Source organism: Passer domesticus, chromosome 3 (genome assembly GCF_036417665.1).
Source record: "Passer domesticus isolate bPasDom1 chromosome 3, bPasDom1.hap1, whole genome shotgun sequence".
NCBI classification, from domain to species: Eukaryota; Metazoa; Chordata; class Aves; order Passeriformes; family Passeridae; genus Passer; species Passer domesticus.
In genome coordinates, this window is record NC_087476.1 from 3,280,895 (window position 1) to 3,300,253 (window position 19,359).

The 19,359-nt window shown below is 47.7% G+C and overlaps 1 protein-coding gene across 1 annotated transcript in view; it reads right to left on the minus strand.

The window, feature by feature from the left end:
* The window catches only part of PINX1 (PIN2 (TERF1) interacting telomerase inhibitor 1), a 60,172-nt gene extending 42,523 nt beyond the window's left edge, over positions 1-17,649 (minus strand). The window contains exons 1-6 of the mRNA XM_064411574.1: positions 17,556-17,649; positions 11,136-11,245; positions 9,256-9,348; positions 8,838-8,916; positions 5,160-5,252; positions 2,561-2,637 (exon numbers count right to left, since the gene is read on the minus strand). Coding sequence (XP_064267644.1) covers positions 2,561-2,637; positions 5,160-5,252; positions 8,838-8,916; positions 9,256-9,348; positions 11,136-11,245; positions 17,556-17,574 — 471 coding nt within the window. The 5' untranslated portion in view covers positions 17,575-17,649. The remainder of the gene's footprint in view (positions 1-2,560; positions 2,638-5,159; positions 5,253-8,837; positions 8,917-9,255; positions 9,349-11,135; positions 11,246-17,555) is intronic.
* Between the last annotated feature and the right edge of the window lie 1,710 nt (positions 17,650-19,359).

Here is a 19,359-nt window from a genome sequence, read left to right on the forward strand (position 1 = left end):
CTGCCATAGGTGGGGACACCTTCCACTACCCCAGGGTGCTCCAAGCCCCATCCAACCTGGCCTTGAACACTTCCAGGGATTTGGGGGCAGCCACAGCTTCTCTGAGCAACCTATGCCAAGGCCTCACCACCCTCCCAGGAATTTCTCCCCAGTATCCCATCTAACACTGTCTTCTGTAAGACTGAAGCCATTCCCTGTGTCCCGTTTCTTCCACGTCCTTGTAAATAGTCTGTCTCCATCTTTCTTGCAGCTCTTTTCAGGTACTGGAGGGCCACAATTAGGTCACCCCAAAGCTTCTCTTTTCCAGGCTGAACAATCCCAGTTCTCTCAACCTTTCCTCACAGCAGAGCTGCTCCATCCCTCTGATCTTCCTGGTGCCTCCTCTGGGCTCGCTTCAACAGCTCCAGGAGTTTCTGGGCTGGGTCATGTCCAGCTCTCACCCACCAGCACACCCCCAAGTCCTTCCCCTAGGTCTGCTCCATCCCTTCATCCCCAGACTGGATTGATCCCAGGGGTTGCCCTGATCCAGATGCAGCACCAGCACTTGGTCTTTTTAAATCCATGAGGTTCCTGAGGCCACTGCTCCAGCTTTGCCAGGATCAACAGGGGTACTTCCATCTATCATCTCCATTGCACCCACAGCTGGGAACCTGCAATCAGATTCATGGATAGGAGCAGTTCTGGCTCCTGTGGAAGTATGGAAGTCCTTATCCTGTCATCAAGGAAAGCAGCCCAGGGTTGTAGGAGCTAAAATTTGAAGGGAACTGGAGCCTACCACAACCTGCAGGAAAACCCAGGGCTCTGCTGGGCACCGGAACCCTTCCTACCTCATCTCCATGTAGGAACAACTCAGGGAGCTCTGTGCCACAGCAGGGAAATGCCCAGAGCTCAGGGATTTCAAACCAAAGGCAAACACAGGGAATTCCCGCCACGGGGCACTTCTCTTTGTGCCACCTTAAGGAGCAGGCTCCAGAACATGATGGAAAGGGTGGAAAGGGATCAGAAGAGTTCATGGGTGCAGTGCAATGAAACTGCTCAGAGCTGGAGGGCCTGAGCAATGCACTTCTGTTCTGTGCAAACTCCACAGATCTCTGATCCATGAAGAGAAGGAGAAGGGGGAGCTGGGGGAAGCAATTGTGCTGCCTCTGGTTTCCTCCCCCTGTGGCTGCTCAGCAGCAGCCAGAAGACAACAATGCAGCTCCAAATTCTGCTCCCTCCTGCCTGGATTTGCATGAGGAAATTTGGGTGCTTAGGAGGGAACAGTCTGTGACTTTTCTGCCAGGAGTTTGAATCATGTCAGGAAATCTGCACAGCAGCCATCAGCCAACCACTGCATCTGTCAAGGGATTGGCAAAAACATGCACAAACTTAAGACACCCTTCATAAAATCTATGTGATTTCCAGTGTTTATCCACAAAAGAGCAAATGTTCTGCAGGAAAAATCCCAGAAGAAGCAACCTTCCAACTCTGAATTTCAAAAGATGTAGAACATAGAGAGAAAACAATACCAACTACTTGAGACAACTCATGAGTGGGCAAAATCTGCTCCCTCAACCCCAGCAGTGCTGAGCAGCTTTAAATCCCAGTTTGTCCTGCTTCCCACTGATCTGACAGCAAGGGAGCCAAGGAGAAGATCCAGGGCATATTTAGGTGATCAGAACCAACAGGGCTCCCTGGTACAAGTTTACCCACAGGATGTGAGAGCTCCAACAGCTCCCACAGACTGGAAGTTCCCAAATCCTTGTTTCAGCTCCCAGTGACCTGCAGTGAAGTTCCACAACAACTTCCAAGAGCACAAGGAGCAAGGTGTCAAACACTACAGGGTATTCCAGAAATTTCCACTCCAAGCCCCAACTTTCTCTTAAAACCAGAGATTTCTAAGAACTTGGAACCAACAGGTCCTGCAATATATTCATTTGTGCTTTTCCAGGTGTTATTTTCCCAAAGAATTTTTCTGGATATGTTGGTCATGTCACAGTTATTTTATCCACTCAATGAGCTGGTCTGTGCTCTGCAAGTGAAAATGCTAATGAACACATAAATAAAATAAAAACTGGTCCAAACTTGGATCTCATTACCCAAACTTAGGGGAAAGGTCTTCTTATCAAATATTTATCACTGTTCAGGCCACCTCTGAATCTTTTGCAGCTGCTCAGCCTTTTTCAATTTTTGTGAAAACAAGGGCAGTTTGTGGAGATTTCCCAGTTGCTACTGAATGTCCAATTTTATTTTGGATATTCATGGATCTTTCACAGAATCATTTAGGTTGGAAAAGACCTCTGAGAGCATCAAGTCCAACATGTGACCTTTCAGGTCAAGCAAAATTCTTCTTTGTGATATACACTTCCTACCAAAAAATTAAAATACTGGAGTTACCTATCTCCAAAGAAGTTATATCATGATAATTCACCAAAAACAGGAATTAAATTTACTCTTATTTCTTCACAGTTCAAGCACAGCACCTCAAGTAGAAAAAACAAATTGGCAGAAGACATTTGGATATTTTGTTATAAAGGATAATAAACAAGGAAACAAGAGAAATGAAAAGATTCTTGTTTACCTGGGTCTTGGCACTCTTCTGCCTTCTCCCAAAAATGCAGGACAGGTCCTGTTCAGTGCGTGAAGAGAGATCCTTACCTGGAAGGGGTAAAGAGAGGGAAAAACCCCAAAACCTTCACATCTGATGATGCATTTTGGTAACAGTGTGACACACAGACAGAGAGAAACTGCTCTTGGAGATAAACAAAAATCAGGAGGTCCAGGTTAGATGGGACTTGGGATAGTGGAAGGTGTCCCTGCCATGGCAGGGGGTGGAATTAGATGAACTGTAAGGTCCCTTCAAACCCAAACCATGCTGTGGTTCTATGCTAAAGCCACTAAATGAAGGTACACAAGAGGAAATGTTTGTATGCATTGGGATCTTTGGATTCTCACAAGGATTCCCCATTTCTTACAGAATCAGGGAGTTACAGCCCCTCCACACAATGAAAAAAAAAAATCAATTTTTACTCAGTGGGTACTTTTCTCTGATTTCTGATGTTGCTCTTGAAAACCAAAACCTCCACCTCTGCCACACACTGGGTTAGTCCAACTCAAAACCATTTCAAGGGTGAAGCAAAGATTTCCAGGAGGGCCATTATTGCCATCTGATTGTTGTGTGGTGAGCTGGATATCAGACATGGAGTAAGGAGAGGGAAGCAGGAGAGTGTGATGTGATATTCAGAGATCCAGGCAAAGGTTTAACCAATCCCACAGTGCAGGAGTTGTTGAGTTGTCCACTGACTCCGTCAGAAAATTCTTTTGGAAAAGGTCAGCAAATTTAAAGAAACAAAATTAACCCAGACAGGTCAACTTGTTAAGACTCTGCTGGGATCTCAATCACTTGAAAAGCAGTGACTTCAAAATGAATCTTGTAATGGCCAAAAAAACCCAAACCAAAAACAAAACAAACAAACAAACAAACAAACAAAAAAACCCAAACCCAACAAAAAAAATCCCCAAATCTTCTTTTTCCTGGGATCCTTAACTGTCCCTGAAGGGTAAAGAGACACATCAGCCTAGAGGAGCAAGTGTTCCCCAGCTTCCTGCTGCCTCACTGCACTGCCTCAAAATGGCCTTGTCCAAGCAAGCTGGAAGACACTGGGGTTGTTTTCAGTTTTCTCCTGGCCAAGGCTTGGAATGTGACACCTAAAATCCTCCTGCTCTGGTTTTCAGGCTACGCTTCCTTTCCGTGCCTCCCCCTGGACGTATCCCCCATTTTTCCTCTAACAGAAAACCAACTCAGCTGACAGCCTCAATCTCCTGCAGCATGACAGGGGAGCAGCTACTAGAAAAGCAGCTGATTTAATCTGAGCTTGGGGTGTATTTCCCAGATCCAGGGGTGGCTGTTCCTCCAGCAGAGAGGCTCCAAACCAGCCCCGGGAGCGGAAGCCGCGTTCGGTGCCGTCGCTGTTCCCTTCTCCCGCTTTTGTGTCAGCTTGTCTTGTTTAGTCTGAAAGGAAGCAGGACTGGACTTCAACAACAAGGGCCATGACAACACGAGCCTTTCTCAAATAACTTTTCCTCTTTCACTGAAAAAAGGACAATTTCCCTGTGTCAGGCCACAGAGGGTACAAGCAAATGAGGGGCTGCCTTGGGGAAATGTGACCAAACAAACCAGGGATATTGTGAATATGAAAGCCTTGAGCTGTGTTTTACATGCTCAAAAGACACTTCTTTTTTCCTCTATATTTAGCAAAAGGTTAAATCCAAATCAAAATAAATCCTCTTTGTTCAAACAGGCCATGGCCTCTGTACTTGCAAGCCCTGAACCAATTTAATTGTTTAATGTCATAAAGTGGCAGGCTCATGTTAACAGCTCGGACTTCAAGGTCGAATTATTTCACCAAAAATCCCAAACCCTGATATGAAAATCTGGCCTCCATTCAGGTATCAATTAGCTCTGTTTTAGCAGAGGCATTTTCTGTCAGAAAACATTACACAGAGCTTTCAGTTTAATAAATCAGCCATTAGTGGAAACTGATCCTATCCATGCCCTGAAATGGGCACACACCGTGTGAAAGGGGAACAGAGCAAAAGGGAAAGGTCTCAACAACCGTCAAGGGCCAGAACCTGGGCTGACTGAAATAATGTCATCACTCTAAGAAAGAAAGAAATTATTCAACTCCACAAGTTCTTGATAGATTTTTCTGGCTGCCCTAATTTATGCCATAAAGTACCTGGTCGATGTAAGAGGGCTTTCCTCCTCCTCCATGCAGGTTTAATCTGATCCCTGATCTCATCCACATGATCTCTGAGCAGGAGTTACTGGGGATTGCAGGGGTTAGTGCCACGCAGATGCCCAAGTCACTCCCATCTCACCTTTGCCTTCTGCCCCCATCCCTGTCCATGACCTGACTACTTGGAATATTTGCTGCTCCTTTATTCAGTTCCTTTTCTAGAGAATTGTTTTATTCCCAACACCAGCAGCCCAAGGCCACCCAAAATTGCCCAAAATAAAGAGGAACAGCACATTAGGGCTTTAAGCAAGTAGCCACAGGGGGTGTTTCTAAACCCAGGTTTTACTTGCCAAATTTAGACTCCACAAGGCAACAGATCACCTTGAGCAGGGTTTGTTCTAATCTTGGCCAGGGCTTATGAAACAACAAAACTCCTCTTACCTTTGGCAAACTTCATATAGTGGACACGTTTCTTGGAAGATTTGGATTTTTCTTCCAGGCTGAATGTCTTTTTCTGCTTTTTCACTGAGGACTCTAAAACAAACAGACCCCAAACAAAGAGGGTCCAGTTCTGTTAGAAGCACTTAAGCACCAAATTCAAACATCAGTGTAATTAACTTTTTCTCTCAAAATCCAGTCAACAACATATCATAAAGTATTACTGAAGAAAGCATGCTAAGTTTTGTCTGAAATATGTCAATGCTTCATTTTTATTATTTTTGCCCCATCCCCTTTCTCTCCCATTTCCACTCCAATGTAATTTGAAAAGGCAGATACAGGTACTCCAGGTCAAAGACAAAGAAATAGTAGGAAATAAAATACTGAGTGAGCAGAAAGAAAAAGGGGGAACCCCCCCTCCTCCAAACAGGATTTTAATTTCTAACCCTACACAAAATACCTTTATTTGGACATAAGCTGACACATCTGTGCAAGGAAACTGAATGGTGACAAAGCTTTTCTGTCCCTAAGGCCAGCTAGAACAAATTGCCACATCCCTATTATCTCATTTTCCAGCCTTCCAGAAGAGGGACTGCATCTAAACTGTCCTCTGGGAATGGTTTCTGGGGCTGGCTCAGTCCCAGAGTCACTCAGCAGTACTTTGGGAGACTGTGAGCAGGTTAAGGCCACGTGAAGGATTAAGCTCACTATTTAACAGCACAGAGATCACGTTCCTCTGCTGTGGCAGGTTGTTTTGGGGGTACAAATGTTCTCTTTGCAGTCACAGAACCTGTTAACTTACAAAACATTGCCAGAAAGAGAGAACTAACCTGTTGTACAGTTAATTACTGCCTTACTAGTCCTGAAAAGAGGCACCACAGGAGTCTCTGCTCTGTAACTCCACAGAGGGTTACTATGGTGCGGTGTTTTTTTTCTGCCTGTGGGATGGGTAGGGAAATCAATCCATACCCTGAGGGCCAAGTTGAGTCACCTTTTTCATATGATCCCACCCTGGAAAGCTCTGCTGCCCAAGCTTTTCTGACACTGGAACTCCAGCACTTCCCTGTTTGAAAGGCAGTGCCACCTGATCAATCCCTGAAATCCCCAGCCTGCAGTGGGAGAGCTGAGGGCCAGCAGGCTGAAACCCACTCTCCCACTCTCACACTAATGGGAAGAGAAAGAACCAGCAAATCCAGTTTTTAACAAAAAAACCCTCAATAAAAACGGTCTGTGGGAAAGTAAGGATCACAACTGAAATATCCTGACAGCCATGCAGCACTTTGAGCCTGGTTTCCAATCTCCTGGTAGCAAAAAGGAGCATTACACAGCAAAAGGTTTCCACAGAGCCTTCCTCTTCCACGTTATTCCTACAGGGAAAGGGGCAGCAGCACCGCCTTGTGCCTGCAAGGAGGAACTTCACTACAGAACGTGCTGGCACTTGCAGTGGGCAGGGAAATACATCCCTGTGTCTTCCAGGGACTGGAAAATCCTCTGACAAACTGAGCAAGTACTGCAGGAGTATTAATGTGCTTTTTAAAGCAATTTAGACGGGGCAATAAAGCCACCAAAGTGGCATTTCTTCAGCAAATGTGATCAAGGTGGATATGTCAAAGCACTGCCAGGGTGTTGCTCCCACTTTTTATCCTTGGAAAGGGACAGTCACCATCACTGAGGATCCCTGCAAAAGAGTCAGGAATTATGGAATGGTTTGGGTGGGAGAAGACCATGGAGTCCCAACTCCCTACCACTATCCCAGGCTGCTCCAAGCCCTGTCCAACCTGGCCTTGCACACTTCCAGGGATCCAGGGGCAGCCACAGCTTCTCTGGGCACCCTGTGCCAGGGCCTCACCACCAGAGGGTTAATTTCTTCCTAATATTTCATCTAATCTAAACCTGCCCTCACTTGGTGCCCAGCTAGGAAAAAAAAAACCCAAAAGGAAAAGACAGCTAAAGCTACAGACACTGAGGGTATCTGAATGTTGGCATCAACCCCCACGGGGCCCTTCCTTTCCAACCTCTAATTGCAATCCAGCTCTGGCAACTGCACCGGTTCTTTAAGAACAATGAAGTTTTTCAGCTGACTTTTAATGCAGTTTGAAACTGGAGGGTGGCCAACAATGTTACATTTGCTCCTGCAGCACAGCTGCAGGCAGAGTCTTTTCCTGGATGAGTTTTGCCAGCTTCAACAATTGCCAAAAAAACAAGTTCCAGAGCGATGCCTTTCTGTAAATCACCAAATGTGACTCTGACCTGGAATGTCCAAGGTGCACCCAAATTTGTTCTCAGTGACTGAAAACTTGTCCCATCTCCTAAAAGGACCAAAAAAACTGAGTGAAACAGGGAGAAATAAGAGTTCTCACAGGTCACTTTGCATGAGGTGACCCAGGGAAGAGAGCAGAGCTTAGGCCAAGCCTTGCTCCCTGAACCTGCCTCTGCTGACTCACTGTGGCCCTGGCAAGTCATTCCGGCTCTCTGCTCATCAGTCTGCAGGTTTCCCACCAGTTACACCTCCCTGATCTTCCCAGGGCTCAAGTTGCAACTTGGGCAGGGTTTAGTTCTAAAGGGAGACAGGAACTTGTGGAATTTCCCCATGAAATGCTCTCCTACCTCTCCAGGAGCTGAGTGACAGCACTGAGTCCTGGGTGGCCTCATGATTTCACAAGGACAGCTTGCATAACAGGTTGAAAAAGGTGTTTTGAGGCATCAGGCTCAAAATTTTAATCCTGTTACTCCAGGATTAGAAAATCTCCTTGCTAACTGGTTTTCCTCCTCTTCTTTCTGCATTTTCTCTCCTAGAAAACTCAGTGCTCAAAGGTTAAGAATGAATGAGTGAAGAGTTGGTAAATTCACTAATCTGGCAATTCTGCCCCAGCAGCACAAGGACAGGAGCCCCTGTTTTAACCACACTCCAGAGAGGTGTTCAGATACAAAACCAGAGTTTAAACTGCATTTAACTAAGGGAGAGATGATAAATCACTTGATAAACCAATTTCTTCTCTAAGCCCACACATACCACAACTTCCTAACTTCATTTTCACAAAGCAAGGTCAGTTTGTAAAGTTTTTCAAAAATAGAAGTCTTCAAAAATAGCCCTTTTGGGAAAGTTGCCCCACTTGTGTGCTCAACACCAGGGCTACAAAAATCACTTTATGCCACACTCAGAGCAGAGATGTAGAACTCTGAGGCAAAAGCTACAGAGCAGCTCTCCAAGGACAGGAAAAGGAGGTATTTAAGAAGCCACTGGAGCATGGAAGCCAAGTGTGACAGTTCACCAGCAAAAGGAAGGCAAAGCATTGCAGTGCTGAGTGATTGTTGTGAGCCTTCAGACAGATTCTGGGTGCTTTATAAAGAAGGAAATGTTCCTCTAGGTACAGCCCAGGGAAAGTGTCTCAAATATTGTGATCCTGGATAAAATAAACAGGTCCAGCATTTTCTGTTTTCTTTCCTCAATAAAAAGGCTTTCTTTGAGTGGTGAGAGCAAAACTGATCCACTGAGATCCACAAATCTATGCTCAGGGATGGCACCACATCCTTTGGCTCCCAGTGATTTTGGGGAAGGAGTTCTCAACCTAATCCAAAATATCATTTGTATCACAAACTGGGCCTCAGGAACTTTTTAAAGACGCAGAATGGAAACTCTGCTGAGCTTCCAGCATCTGATTGAGCCAAGCATGAACCTACCTGTTTCACCCTGTCCATGGCAGTTATTCAGCTCAGCCAGAAGCTGGTTGAAGTCATCCTGATGAGCAATCCAGTTGTCCTGTAAATATCACCCACATGAATACAAGGCAGAAGTCTTCTGAACCAACACAAATTTTACAAAACAGACACTAAGACTCTTAGAAGTAAATGAATTGGATATATCCAATCCTTGTTGGTGGGAGGGACCCTGGGAAGCTCCACAGGTGGTAACAGCAACCACAGCTCCTACAGCCACCCCAAAGTGAAAAGAAATTAAAAGGGTTCTCTTGGAAATCCTAAACAGTCCTGTTTAGGATGCTACCACCAGCTGTGACTACAGATTTCACTGATATTCTCTTCAAAGAATTGTGCTTTTGCTGAAATGGGATCCATTCCCTGCCCTGGGTGTAGTGCTCACCTCGTGATTGATGGTAGCTCCTAATCCCAGCACGTCGTTTTTCACCTTAACCCTGATGTGTTCTGGGTTTCCTTGCTCCTGAGCCCCGAGACCCTAAGGAGGATTTGAGGGCAAAAACGTAAGGATTTCACAGCAGCAATTGGAGCTTTTGGACTGTGAGACAGTTCCCAAGGAAATACAGCAAAAAATAACAACTTCCTGTTAATTTGCCTGCTCATAGCTGAATTCATTCACAGGCATTACCACACAACACACAAAGTTTTTTAAATTTACTACTTAAGCCTCCAGCAAAGCATTATAAACACTAAAATAGCAACAACATTAAGTAGTTGGGTGATTAATCAGGAAGCCACCTGACATCTCTAAGCAAGCCCAAATTGTTTACAGTTTTCCAACAAGACTCTACATAAGAAGAACGTGCCTCTCCCCAAAAATGTCTCTGTCACTGGGAAGGGTAATGGGAATGAGGCAGATCCACACAGAACACACAATCCAAACCAAATTTATATGGAAGAAGAGCAGGGAGGGGCAGGGGAGAAGCAGACTGGAGCCAGCAGGACATTCACAACTCCTTCCACCTCAAAAGTGGGTGAAAATATTGGAGCAAACAACTTTGGGGTTGTTTAATATGCAGCAATATTCAGGTCCAGGGTTATCTTTCTCAACTGTGTTTTCAAGGCTAAAAAAATTAAAAGGCAAAACTTTGGGTTTAAAACTTTGTTCCTGGTATTTTTACCTGCTTTTTGCCTCATCTGTCACACATCATCAGCCAAATGTGCTAGAATTAATAAACATTTATATGGTGCTGCAGTGGAGAGAAGCCCTGCAGACACATCCTGGGGTGTGGAAAATTTGAAGGGATGAGCCCTATTTGGAAAAGGCTCTACAAAGAAGAGTTTATTTGGTCAATGGGGTGGAAAATTTGCCTTGAAACTTCTGCTGACCAAAAACTATGGAAGCAAGCAGAACACTTGGCCACACATCCTTCCCTGACCACATTTCAGTACAACCACTTACAGGATTGGTGTTAAGCAGCCTAATTTCAGTGCCCAGATGGGCTTTTGCCCCTTAATTTGATCAAGGGAAAGTTCCATTTGTCCAAGTTTGTAATGGAATGGAGACATAAATCCTTTTTGTACAACTGCTGGCCAGGAACATTCAGTATCTTGAGTGGGAAATGTTGTGACACAACTGAGACAACAGTTTAAATCCAAAAACAGGCTTTAAGGCATTTACAGAATTGAGAATGATCCTAATTTTATCCTAATTATCCTAACTTTTAAGGAAAGTCTGGAAGAGGAAATCTAGAAGAATAATTAAAGTTAATGGGGGTTTTGTGGGGATTCTTGTCACTGAACACCCTGATGTGCAGCCCCAAATGTCAGCTTTGCTGAAGCACCTCTGTGGAATTAAACCTGCAGTTTGCAGGTGTCTGTGCTGACCTGGAGGTTTTTATTTGTGCCACAAACCAGTCCCCTCACCCACAGGTGCTGGTTGGAGCTGGGAGGGGACACAGCTCACAGCATTTTGGGGGATTCAAGGAACAGATCAGAAAAAAAACCCTTAAAACCGGGTGAAAGACTAAAGCAGGTCCTGGAGTTGCTTTAAAGAGTATCAAAAGCAGGGAGAGAATTGAGGGTTTAGAGGCAGCTTAAAACCCTTAACCCAATTAAATGTTCCAACTGCTGCTCTCACTTGGGAATTTAGATTGTCAAAGAATGGAGAGAAACTGGAAAGCAGGAGAGGCACAAACAAGACTTTGTAACAAAGTGTAGAAATCTATCACTGCTCAAATTCCCTGTGCACTTAAGAGAATAAATCAAAACTGTCTCCTGGCAGTTTTAGACCCTACAGCTACACTGTTCTCCTTTAGATCCTACCTTTCCTTTGGACCAGCCCATCTTTTCCAGCATCTTCTGGCCAAATTTGGAGTCATCGTTGCTCCAAGCACTGTTCCTTGGATCCACAGACCACTTCTGCTTTCTCCGGGCTGCAGCAGGAAGGGAAAAGTCAAACAGGCTCTATTGACATTCCCAGAGAGTTCTTGGTATTGAATCACAACAACCAAAGCTCTTCATTGCAAAAAAACCACCCCAGAATGATGCCAGACTCGATATATTTTGGGAGTTAATTTTACTAAATGAAAAAACACAAAAACAACAATAAAAGCCCAGTGAAAATATGAATTATTATGGGAAGATGCCAAAGTGGGATTGCTGAGGAAGCTGCTGTCCCTCAGGATGGGCTGCAGGATTACCATTTAGGTGTGAATTCCATATTGATTCCAATTTTGTTTTACATCTGGCTTCAACATGGAGTCTACAGAGAAAGAGATTATGATGCTGCTTTCCCAGTTCTGGACAAAATCAATTCTCCAGGCTTCCCTCTAACCAGAACCCAGACATTTTAATATTTGGTTTCCTAACAAAAGCCAAATGAAAAATCCAATGTTAAGTGATCAGAGAAAGGGAATGACAGAACAGAAACCTGTGGGATTTCAGCCTTTGGATTTCTCAAAAATGGTTTATGGGGAAACTGAAAAGCTGCCAGAAATTATTGCAGGAGTTAAGAGATACAAAGAAGAATCAAGGCCCCTTTGTCCTATGTGGATTCCTAAAGAAATTACAGATTCCCAGACCCACATGTTGCTTTTCCCACCAGGAACAGCTTCCTTGAAATCAAGGAAGAGCAGTCAGCCCAGTTAACCAGTCACTTGAAGTGTGCACCTAAGCCCGGGCAGGAAGAGAACCTAAATAAACAAGACAAACAAAGAATGGGAGACAGGAAGATCACAAACTTCATTAAACACCATGGGAAATGCTGGATCAAAAATGACCGGTTAACCCAAGGCCACACAAGGCAGGGAGAAGCCAAATGCAACGAGGTGTTTTCAATGCAATCAGGAAGTCATCGTTCCCTAAAAGACAAGATTTGGGATTTGGGCCAGAGGGATTGAATATTACAGGGATGTTTGACTCATTTTTTGCCCAGTTTTGTTTCATTTTTAAGGAACTAAGACTGTCAGAATTCAAGGTGGGCGCTTTTTTTATCGCACTTCCGAAACTTTGAAGCTCCAAACAGTCCCCAAACAGTTTTTAACTGGGTTAAAGGCCCGAGGGCTGTGAGGGGAACCCAACCTTTGCCTGGCTCACTTCTCTGCAGGAAACAACTTATTAACCTCAGAGGCTGTGGCTGCCCCTGGATCCCTGGAAGTGTCCAAATCCAGGCTGGATGGGGCTTGGAGCAACCCGGGATAGTGGAAGGTGTCCCTGGCCATGGCAGGGGGTGGAATGGGATGAGCTTTAAGGCCCCTTCCAACCCAAATCATCCTGGGATTCTGTGATTATTCCCACCAAGAAACCTTGAGAGTAGCAACTCGTCCAAGTCCTGCCTGTGGTGCCAAGAAAAGATGGGGAACCAGCACTGTGGTCTGTGATTTTCAACTTTAAACTGGGATTCCCTGCTGCCCCATGGAGAACCACAGGCTCAGCCTGGAGAAAAGGAGGCTCAGGGGGGACCTTGTGGCTCTGCACAACTCCTGACAGGAGGGGACAGCCTCTTTTCCCAAAAAAAAAGGGACAGGAGGAGAGGAAATGCCTTCCAGTTGTGCTAGGGAAGGTTTAGATTGAAAATGAGGGAAAAAATTCCTCATGAAAAAGGTGATCAGCCATTGGAACAGCTGCCAAGGGCAGTGGTGGAATCCCCATCCCTGGAGGGTCTTCAGAGCCCTGTGGATGTGGCACTTGGGGACACAGCTCAGTGGTGGCCTTGGCAGGGCTTGGACTTGGAGGTCTGGGAGATCTTTTCCAACCCTGGTGATTCTGGTTCAAGCAGATCTTACATTCCCCAGCTGAGCAGCTGCCCTTCTTTTCAATCACAGCTTCAGAAGTGAATTTCTATGGTTTTTCCTGAATATCTCTCCCCATGGAGAAGCCCCTGAAATGTTTTGTTCCCAGCAGGTTGTTGGCAACGAAGCACAAGGGCATCAAACACAATTATTTCTTGAATTAAGAGGCATTCCCTTCCCCAGGCATTCCCTTCAATGTAAGTGTTGCAACCTCCTTAGCTACACTGTGGCATTAATCCCCACGTTTCTGCCAGGTTAACACACTCTGAATTTTAAATAGGGAGAGTTAGATGGAAAAAACCCCAAACAAACTTGCTTTCATCTTTAGAAAAGTATTTCAGAAAGCCAGGAACAGCTCCATGCCATTTACAGAAAACATAGTATCATCTTCCCTTTCCAAGCAAACAACAAAATCCACTAATTAATCAATAATTTATCAGAAATGTAAATTTGTTCACTGATCTCTTTAGAGTGGGAGAGGAAACCAGGCAGAAAATTCAGCTCCTAATTTAACACAAATTTTCTGGGCTGCTTCAAAAATGATGCCACAGGCAGTGATGGAACTCTGGGAGAGCAGCACCATCCAGTGGAGAAAATCCTCATTTCTTTAGGGAATCACAGAATCACTGAGGTTGGAAAATACCCCCAAGATCACCAAGACCAAGCACTGCCAAGGCCACCACTGAGCCATGTCCCCAGGTGCCACATCCACATGGATTTTAAATCCCTGCAGGGATGGGGACACCAGCACTGCCCTGGGCAGCTGTGCCGGGGCTGGACAACTCAACTCCTTCACCCTGATATTCTATGATCTGGAAAAGATCCATTACTAATCCCTTTTCCAAGATGAATTCTAAGCCTGGAGCATGTTTTTAATTATGATTTCTGAAATTTCCCATCCAAACCCCTGCTGTGTGCCCAGAGATGGTCTGGGGGGCACAGGAAGGACAAAGCTCTGGAGCCAGGCTGGGAGAGCTGGGGGAGTTCACCTGGAGAAGAGAGGGATCCAGGGAGAGCTGAGAGTGCCTAAAGGGGCTCCAGGAGAGCTGGAGGGGGACTTGGGACAAGGCTTGGAGGGCCAGGACACAGGGAATGGCTTCCCACTGCCAGAGGGCAGGGATGGATGGGATTTGGGAAGGAAATTCCCTGTGAGGGTGGGGAGGCCCTGGCACAGGGTGCCCAGAGAAGCTGCAGCTGCCTCTGGATCCCTGGAAGTGCCCAAGGCCAGGCTGGACAGGGCTTGAATCAACCTGGAATAATGGAAAGTGCCCCTGCCCATGGCAGGGGGTGGAACTGAATGAGCTTTAAGGTCCCTTTCATTCCAAATAACTCCATTATTGACGTGTCCAATTAAAATAATTAACAAATTCTGAAAGAAATGACACCAAAATGCACACTGAAAATACCTAAAAAAATTCCATGTGCAAATGCAGATTTGTTTCCCTAAAATCACAGCTTTATTTCCCACTGTACACCACATTTGTTATTTGCATTGTCCAAATTTCCTGCAGCCCAGCAAAGAAATCCACCAGACCCTGAGCTCTTGGCCAAGGGTGTCCTGTCAGAAACGGGGAGCCCAACTTCTCAATCCCCTCAGAGGCAAAACTGAAGCTCTTTGTTTCCAATATCTGGAATATTTCAATAAAATGCACAGAATTATGGAATATTCTGAGCTGGAAGGGACCCACAAGGATCACTCAGTCCAACTCCTGGCCCTGCAGAGAGACCCAACAATCCCACCCTGTGAGCATTGTCCGAACACTCCTGGAGCTCTGGCAGCCTTGGGAATGTCACCATTCCCTGGGGAGCTGTTCCCTGTCCCTGGGAGCAGGAATTGGAGCTGTCCCTCGGGAGAAGCTGCAGCCCTGGTGAGCTCTGACTGTGGAAATGCAGGCTCAGACAGAGAGATGGACACAGAGTTTGATTTCAGGCCTTGGAGAAGGCTTGAAGCTTCATAACAGAGTAGTGAAACAGAAACAAAATAAGAATAAAGAGTTGTAGTTTAAGCAGAAATATGTTTTGAGCAAGCAGATATAGGGCTCATGTAAGTGAATAAATATACTAAGCAGGATAGCAGAAAATTCAAGTTTAACAACAGAACTTGCTACAGAGTTGATAGAAAAAGATAAATTTGGGTAAATCATGTGATTGTGATGCTAATTGTGATTAGCAATTGGCTATGAAGATGCTGGTGAACTTGTGGAAGCAGCTGACTGGATAAAAAATCAGAAATTTGAATAAATGCCTTAAAAAGGCATTGTAACTGGAATTGTAACAGCTTCTGATGTAACAACCTCACAGCCTCACCTCTTCACGGCTGCTTTTGCAATAAATCATCTTTTAAACTCTTCAGTCTCTCTGCATCCCCAACCTCTGCCCCCAGTCCCCTCCAGACAAACCCAGTGCCCTCTGTCACTGCTCCCTTGGTCCCTGCAGGCCCTTCCCCACCCCAAATCCTCCTCTGGAGGGTCCCTAAAAGCAGGAGATTGGCTCAGGCTGAGCTCAGCTCCAGCAGTGACCCAGAAATGAGCCAGGCACTGAACCCAGCACCAACACACAGCTCTGCCACCTGTCCTGGGTGTCACCAGCACCAACACACAGCTCTGCCACGTCCCCTGAGTGTCACCAGCACCAACACACAGCTCTGCCAGTCCCCTGAGTGTCACCAACACCAACACACAGCTCTGCCACCTCCCCTCAATGTCCCCAGCACCTACACCCGACCCTGCCACGTCCCCTGAGTGTCACCAACACCCAGCACATGGCCCTGCCACCTCCCCGAGTGTCACCAACACCAACACACAGCTCTGCCACCTCCCCTGAGTGTCACCAGCACCCACACACAGCTCTGCCACCTGTCCTGGGTGTCACCAGCACCAACACACAGCTCTGCCAGCCCCCTGAGTGTCACCAGCACCCACACACAGCTCTGCCAGCCCCCTGAGTGTCACCAACACACAGCACATGGCCCTGCCACCTCCCCGAGTGTCACCAGCACCAACACACAGCTCTGCCACCTGTCCTGGGTGTCACCAGCACCAACACACAGCTCTGCCACCTGTCCTGGGTGTCACCAACACCCAGCACATGGCCCTGCCACCTCCCCGAGTGTCACCAACACCAACACACAGCTCTGCCAGTCCCCTGAGTGTCACCAGCACCCACACACAGCTCTGCCAGCCCCCTGAGTGTCACCAACACCAACACACAGCTCTGCCACCTCCCCTCAATGTCCCCAGCACCTACACCCGACCCTGCCACGTCCCCTGAGTGTCACCAACACCCAGCACATGGCCCTGCCACCTCCCCGACTGTCACCAGCACCAACACACAGCTCTGCCAGTCCCCTCAGTGTCACCAACACCCGGCCCTGCTGCATCCCCTCAGTGTCCCCAGCACCTACACCCGACCCTGCCATTTCCCCTGGGTGTCCCCATCACCCACACATGGCCCTGCCACATGCCCTGGGTGTCCCCAGCACTAATATTCAATCCTGCCATGTCCCCTCAATGTCCCCAGCACCAACACACAGCTCTGCCAGTCCCCTCAGTGTCATCCACACCTGGCCCTGCCACCTCCCCTGGGTGTCCCCACCACCCACACATGGCCCTGCCACCTCTGCTCAGTGTCCCCAGCACCAAAATCCGTCCCTGCCATGTCCCCTCAGTGTCCCCAGGACCAACACACAGCTCTGCCACGTTCCCTGAACGTCACCAACACCCAGCACACGGCTCTGCCACGTCCCCTGCGTGTCCCCAGCACCCACACCCGGCCCTGCCACCTCCCCTCTGGAGGTGCCTCCCCTCAAACACAGAGCCAGAGATGGCCCCGAGCCACTGACAGGACGAGCTGTCCCCAGAGGTGTCCAAGGGACATTCCAGCTGCTCCTGCCCTGCCGGGACACAAAGCACCCCCTGCACCCCTCATTCTGCACCAATGCCCCCCTGGAGCCCCTTCGGGCCCCCCCAGCCTCCAGGCCCCACTTCTCCTTGACCCCGGCACCCTCTGGATGCCCCTTCCCGCCTTTCCCCGACCCCAAATCCTCCATTTCTCACCCCAGGCACCCCTGGATCCCCCCCTCTCCCCCCTTTTCCTTGGCCCCAGGATCCCCCACGCTCCCATCCTGCCTTTCTCAGCCCAAATCCCCTCATTCTTCAACACCGGAGCCCCTGAACCCTTTTCCCGGCCACCCCGGGCTCCCTGACACAGGGAACCCCATTTCCTGGGCAGAGGGACGCCTCATCCCGCCTCTCCCCGTCCCTGCACTCCCCTTTCCTTAACTCCGGAACCCCTTTATCCGGCCCTGGGACGCCCCCGCACCCCGCGGGAGGGGCAGCGCGGCCCGGACCCCTCAGGCGGGGCTGTGGGGAGGGTCTGAGGCCGCTCCCGGGGCACCGGCTCGTCCCCATTCCCGCGGCATTCCCGCGGCATTCCCGCCGGGATCGGCACTCACGTTCCGCCAGCATCGCCATCTTGGGGGCCTTCCTCCGTGCAGGGGGACTTTCGTGATCTCCGGCGCATAAAAAGGGGCGGCGTGACTAGCGCCTGATTTAAAAAAAAAAAGAAGCTTCAAAACAGGCGAGCGCGGCGGCCACCAAAGTGAAAAAAAAAAAAAAAGTTTGCAAATTTACTATTTTAATAAATATCTCAAAACACGTCTCGGCTGTGTACCGGCTGTTTCCGAGCCGGGGGAAGGGCATGAGCAGCGCTGGCCGTGTGTGGTTGGAAATAAAGAACGCAGGCAGGGGGAATATTGCAGGGAATTTCAGGTGTGGATGTCCCTGGAGTTCCCAAATCTCGCTGTCCTGGGAGGGAAGTGGGGACGGATACACAGAGGCATCTTGAGAAACATCCCCCTCCTGCCTTTCTGTGAAATGTGTGTGCGTGTGGAAAATATATATATATTTTTTTAATTTTTTTTTTAAATTTTTTTATTTTATATTTTTATGCAGCCCCTCTGATGAGTTGCTGAATCAAAGTGATTCTATACAGGATTTTGTTTGGGTTTTTTTTGGGGGAGGGGGTTTATTTTTTGTTGCTTTGTTTTTAGTTTGGGGGGGTTTTTTGTGTTTGTTTGGTTGGTTTTTTTTGGTTTTTTGGGTTGTTTTTTTTTTTGTGTAGTTACGTTCTTGAGCTCTTGGTCTTTCATATTTTCTGGGATGTTTAGCATCTCTTTGGTTGTTTTATTTGAAGACCAGCACCCAAAATATGAGTTCTTCAGGCATCTTCCTCTGTCTTCCCTCTTGCCTGCATTTTTCATCTAAGTGCAATATTTTGTTCTTTAATGTCCCTTTTATAGGGGAATAGAGGTTTTATATTCTGTATTTGTGACAATTCTGTCTTTTACCCTTTACTGAATTACAGTATTTGTGTCCTTTCCATGTTGTTATGCTCTTCTGAACTGTGGATATTTGGTGTTTCTCCTTCTCTTTCCCAGCTGGACTCAGCTGGAAGTGCCCCAGGTGTCCTCAATACCTTCAGTGAGGTTGATAATGGGAGGACTGAGCCCAGAACCGCAGGGTGGGTGAGGCTGGAAGGGACCAGGGTCAGGTTGGAATGGCTCCTCTGTCCCACCTCGCTGCTCCAGCAGGGCCATCCCAGAGCCCAGAGCACAGGATTGTGTCCAGACAGTTCTGGAATATCCCAAGTGAGGAGACTCTACCCCTCTCTGGACAATCTGTTCAGTGCTCGGTCACTGCACAGGAAAGTTCTTCCTCCTGTCCAGGTGGAACTCGCTGGGATCAGTCCCTGCCCGTTCCTCTGGTGCCATTGCTGGGCCCTGGAGCAGAGCCTGGGCCCTGCTCGGAGCCCTCCCTGCACACAGGGACACCCAGGGCTGAGGGCCCCTCTCAGCTGTGTCTCCTCTCCAGGCTGAACAGCCCCAGCTCCCTCAGCCTTTCCTCCTCAGGGAGATGCTCCAGTCCTTCCACCATCCTTGTTGCTGGGCCTGCTCCAGGGGCTCCGTGTCCCTCCTGTCCTGAGGAGCCCAGAGCTGGACACAACACCCCAGATGTGCCTCACGGGGCTGAGCAGGGGGACAGGATCACTCCCTGACCTTCTGGAAATGCTCTTCTTGGTGCACTCCTAGATAATTTTGGCTTTATTTGCCCTCCTGGATCACTTTGGCCTTCTTTGCCCTCTGGGCACTGCTGGTGAAGGACACCTTCCCCTATCCCAGGTTGCTCCAGCCTGGCCTTGGACACATCCAGGGATCCAGGGACAGCCACAGCTTCTCTGGGCAACCTGTGCCAGGGCCT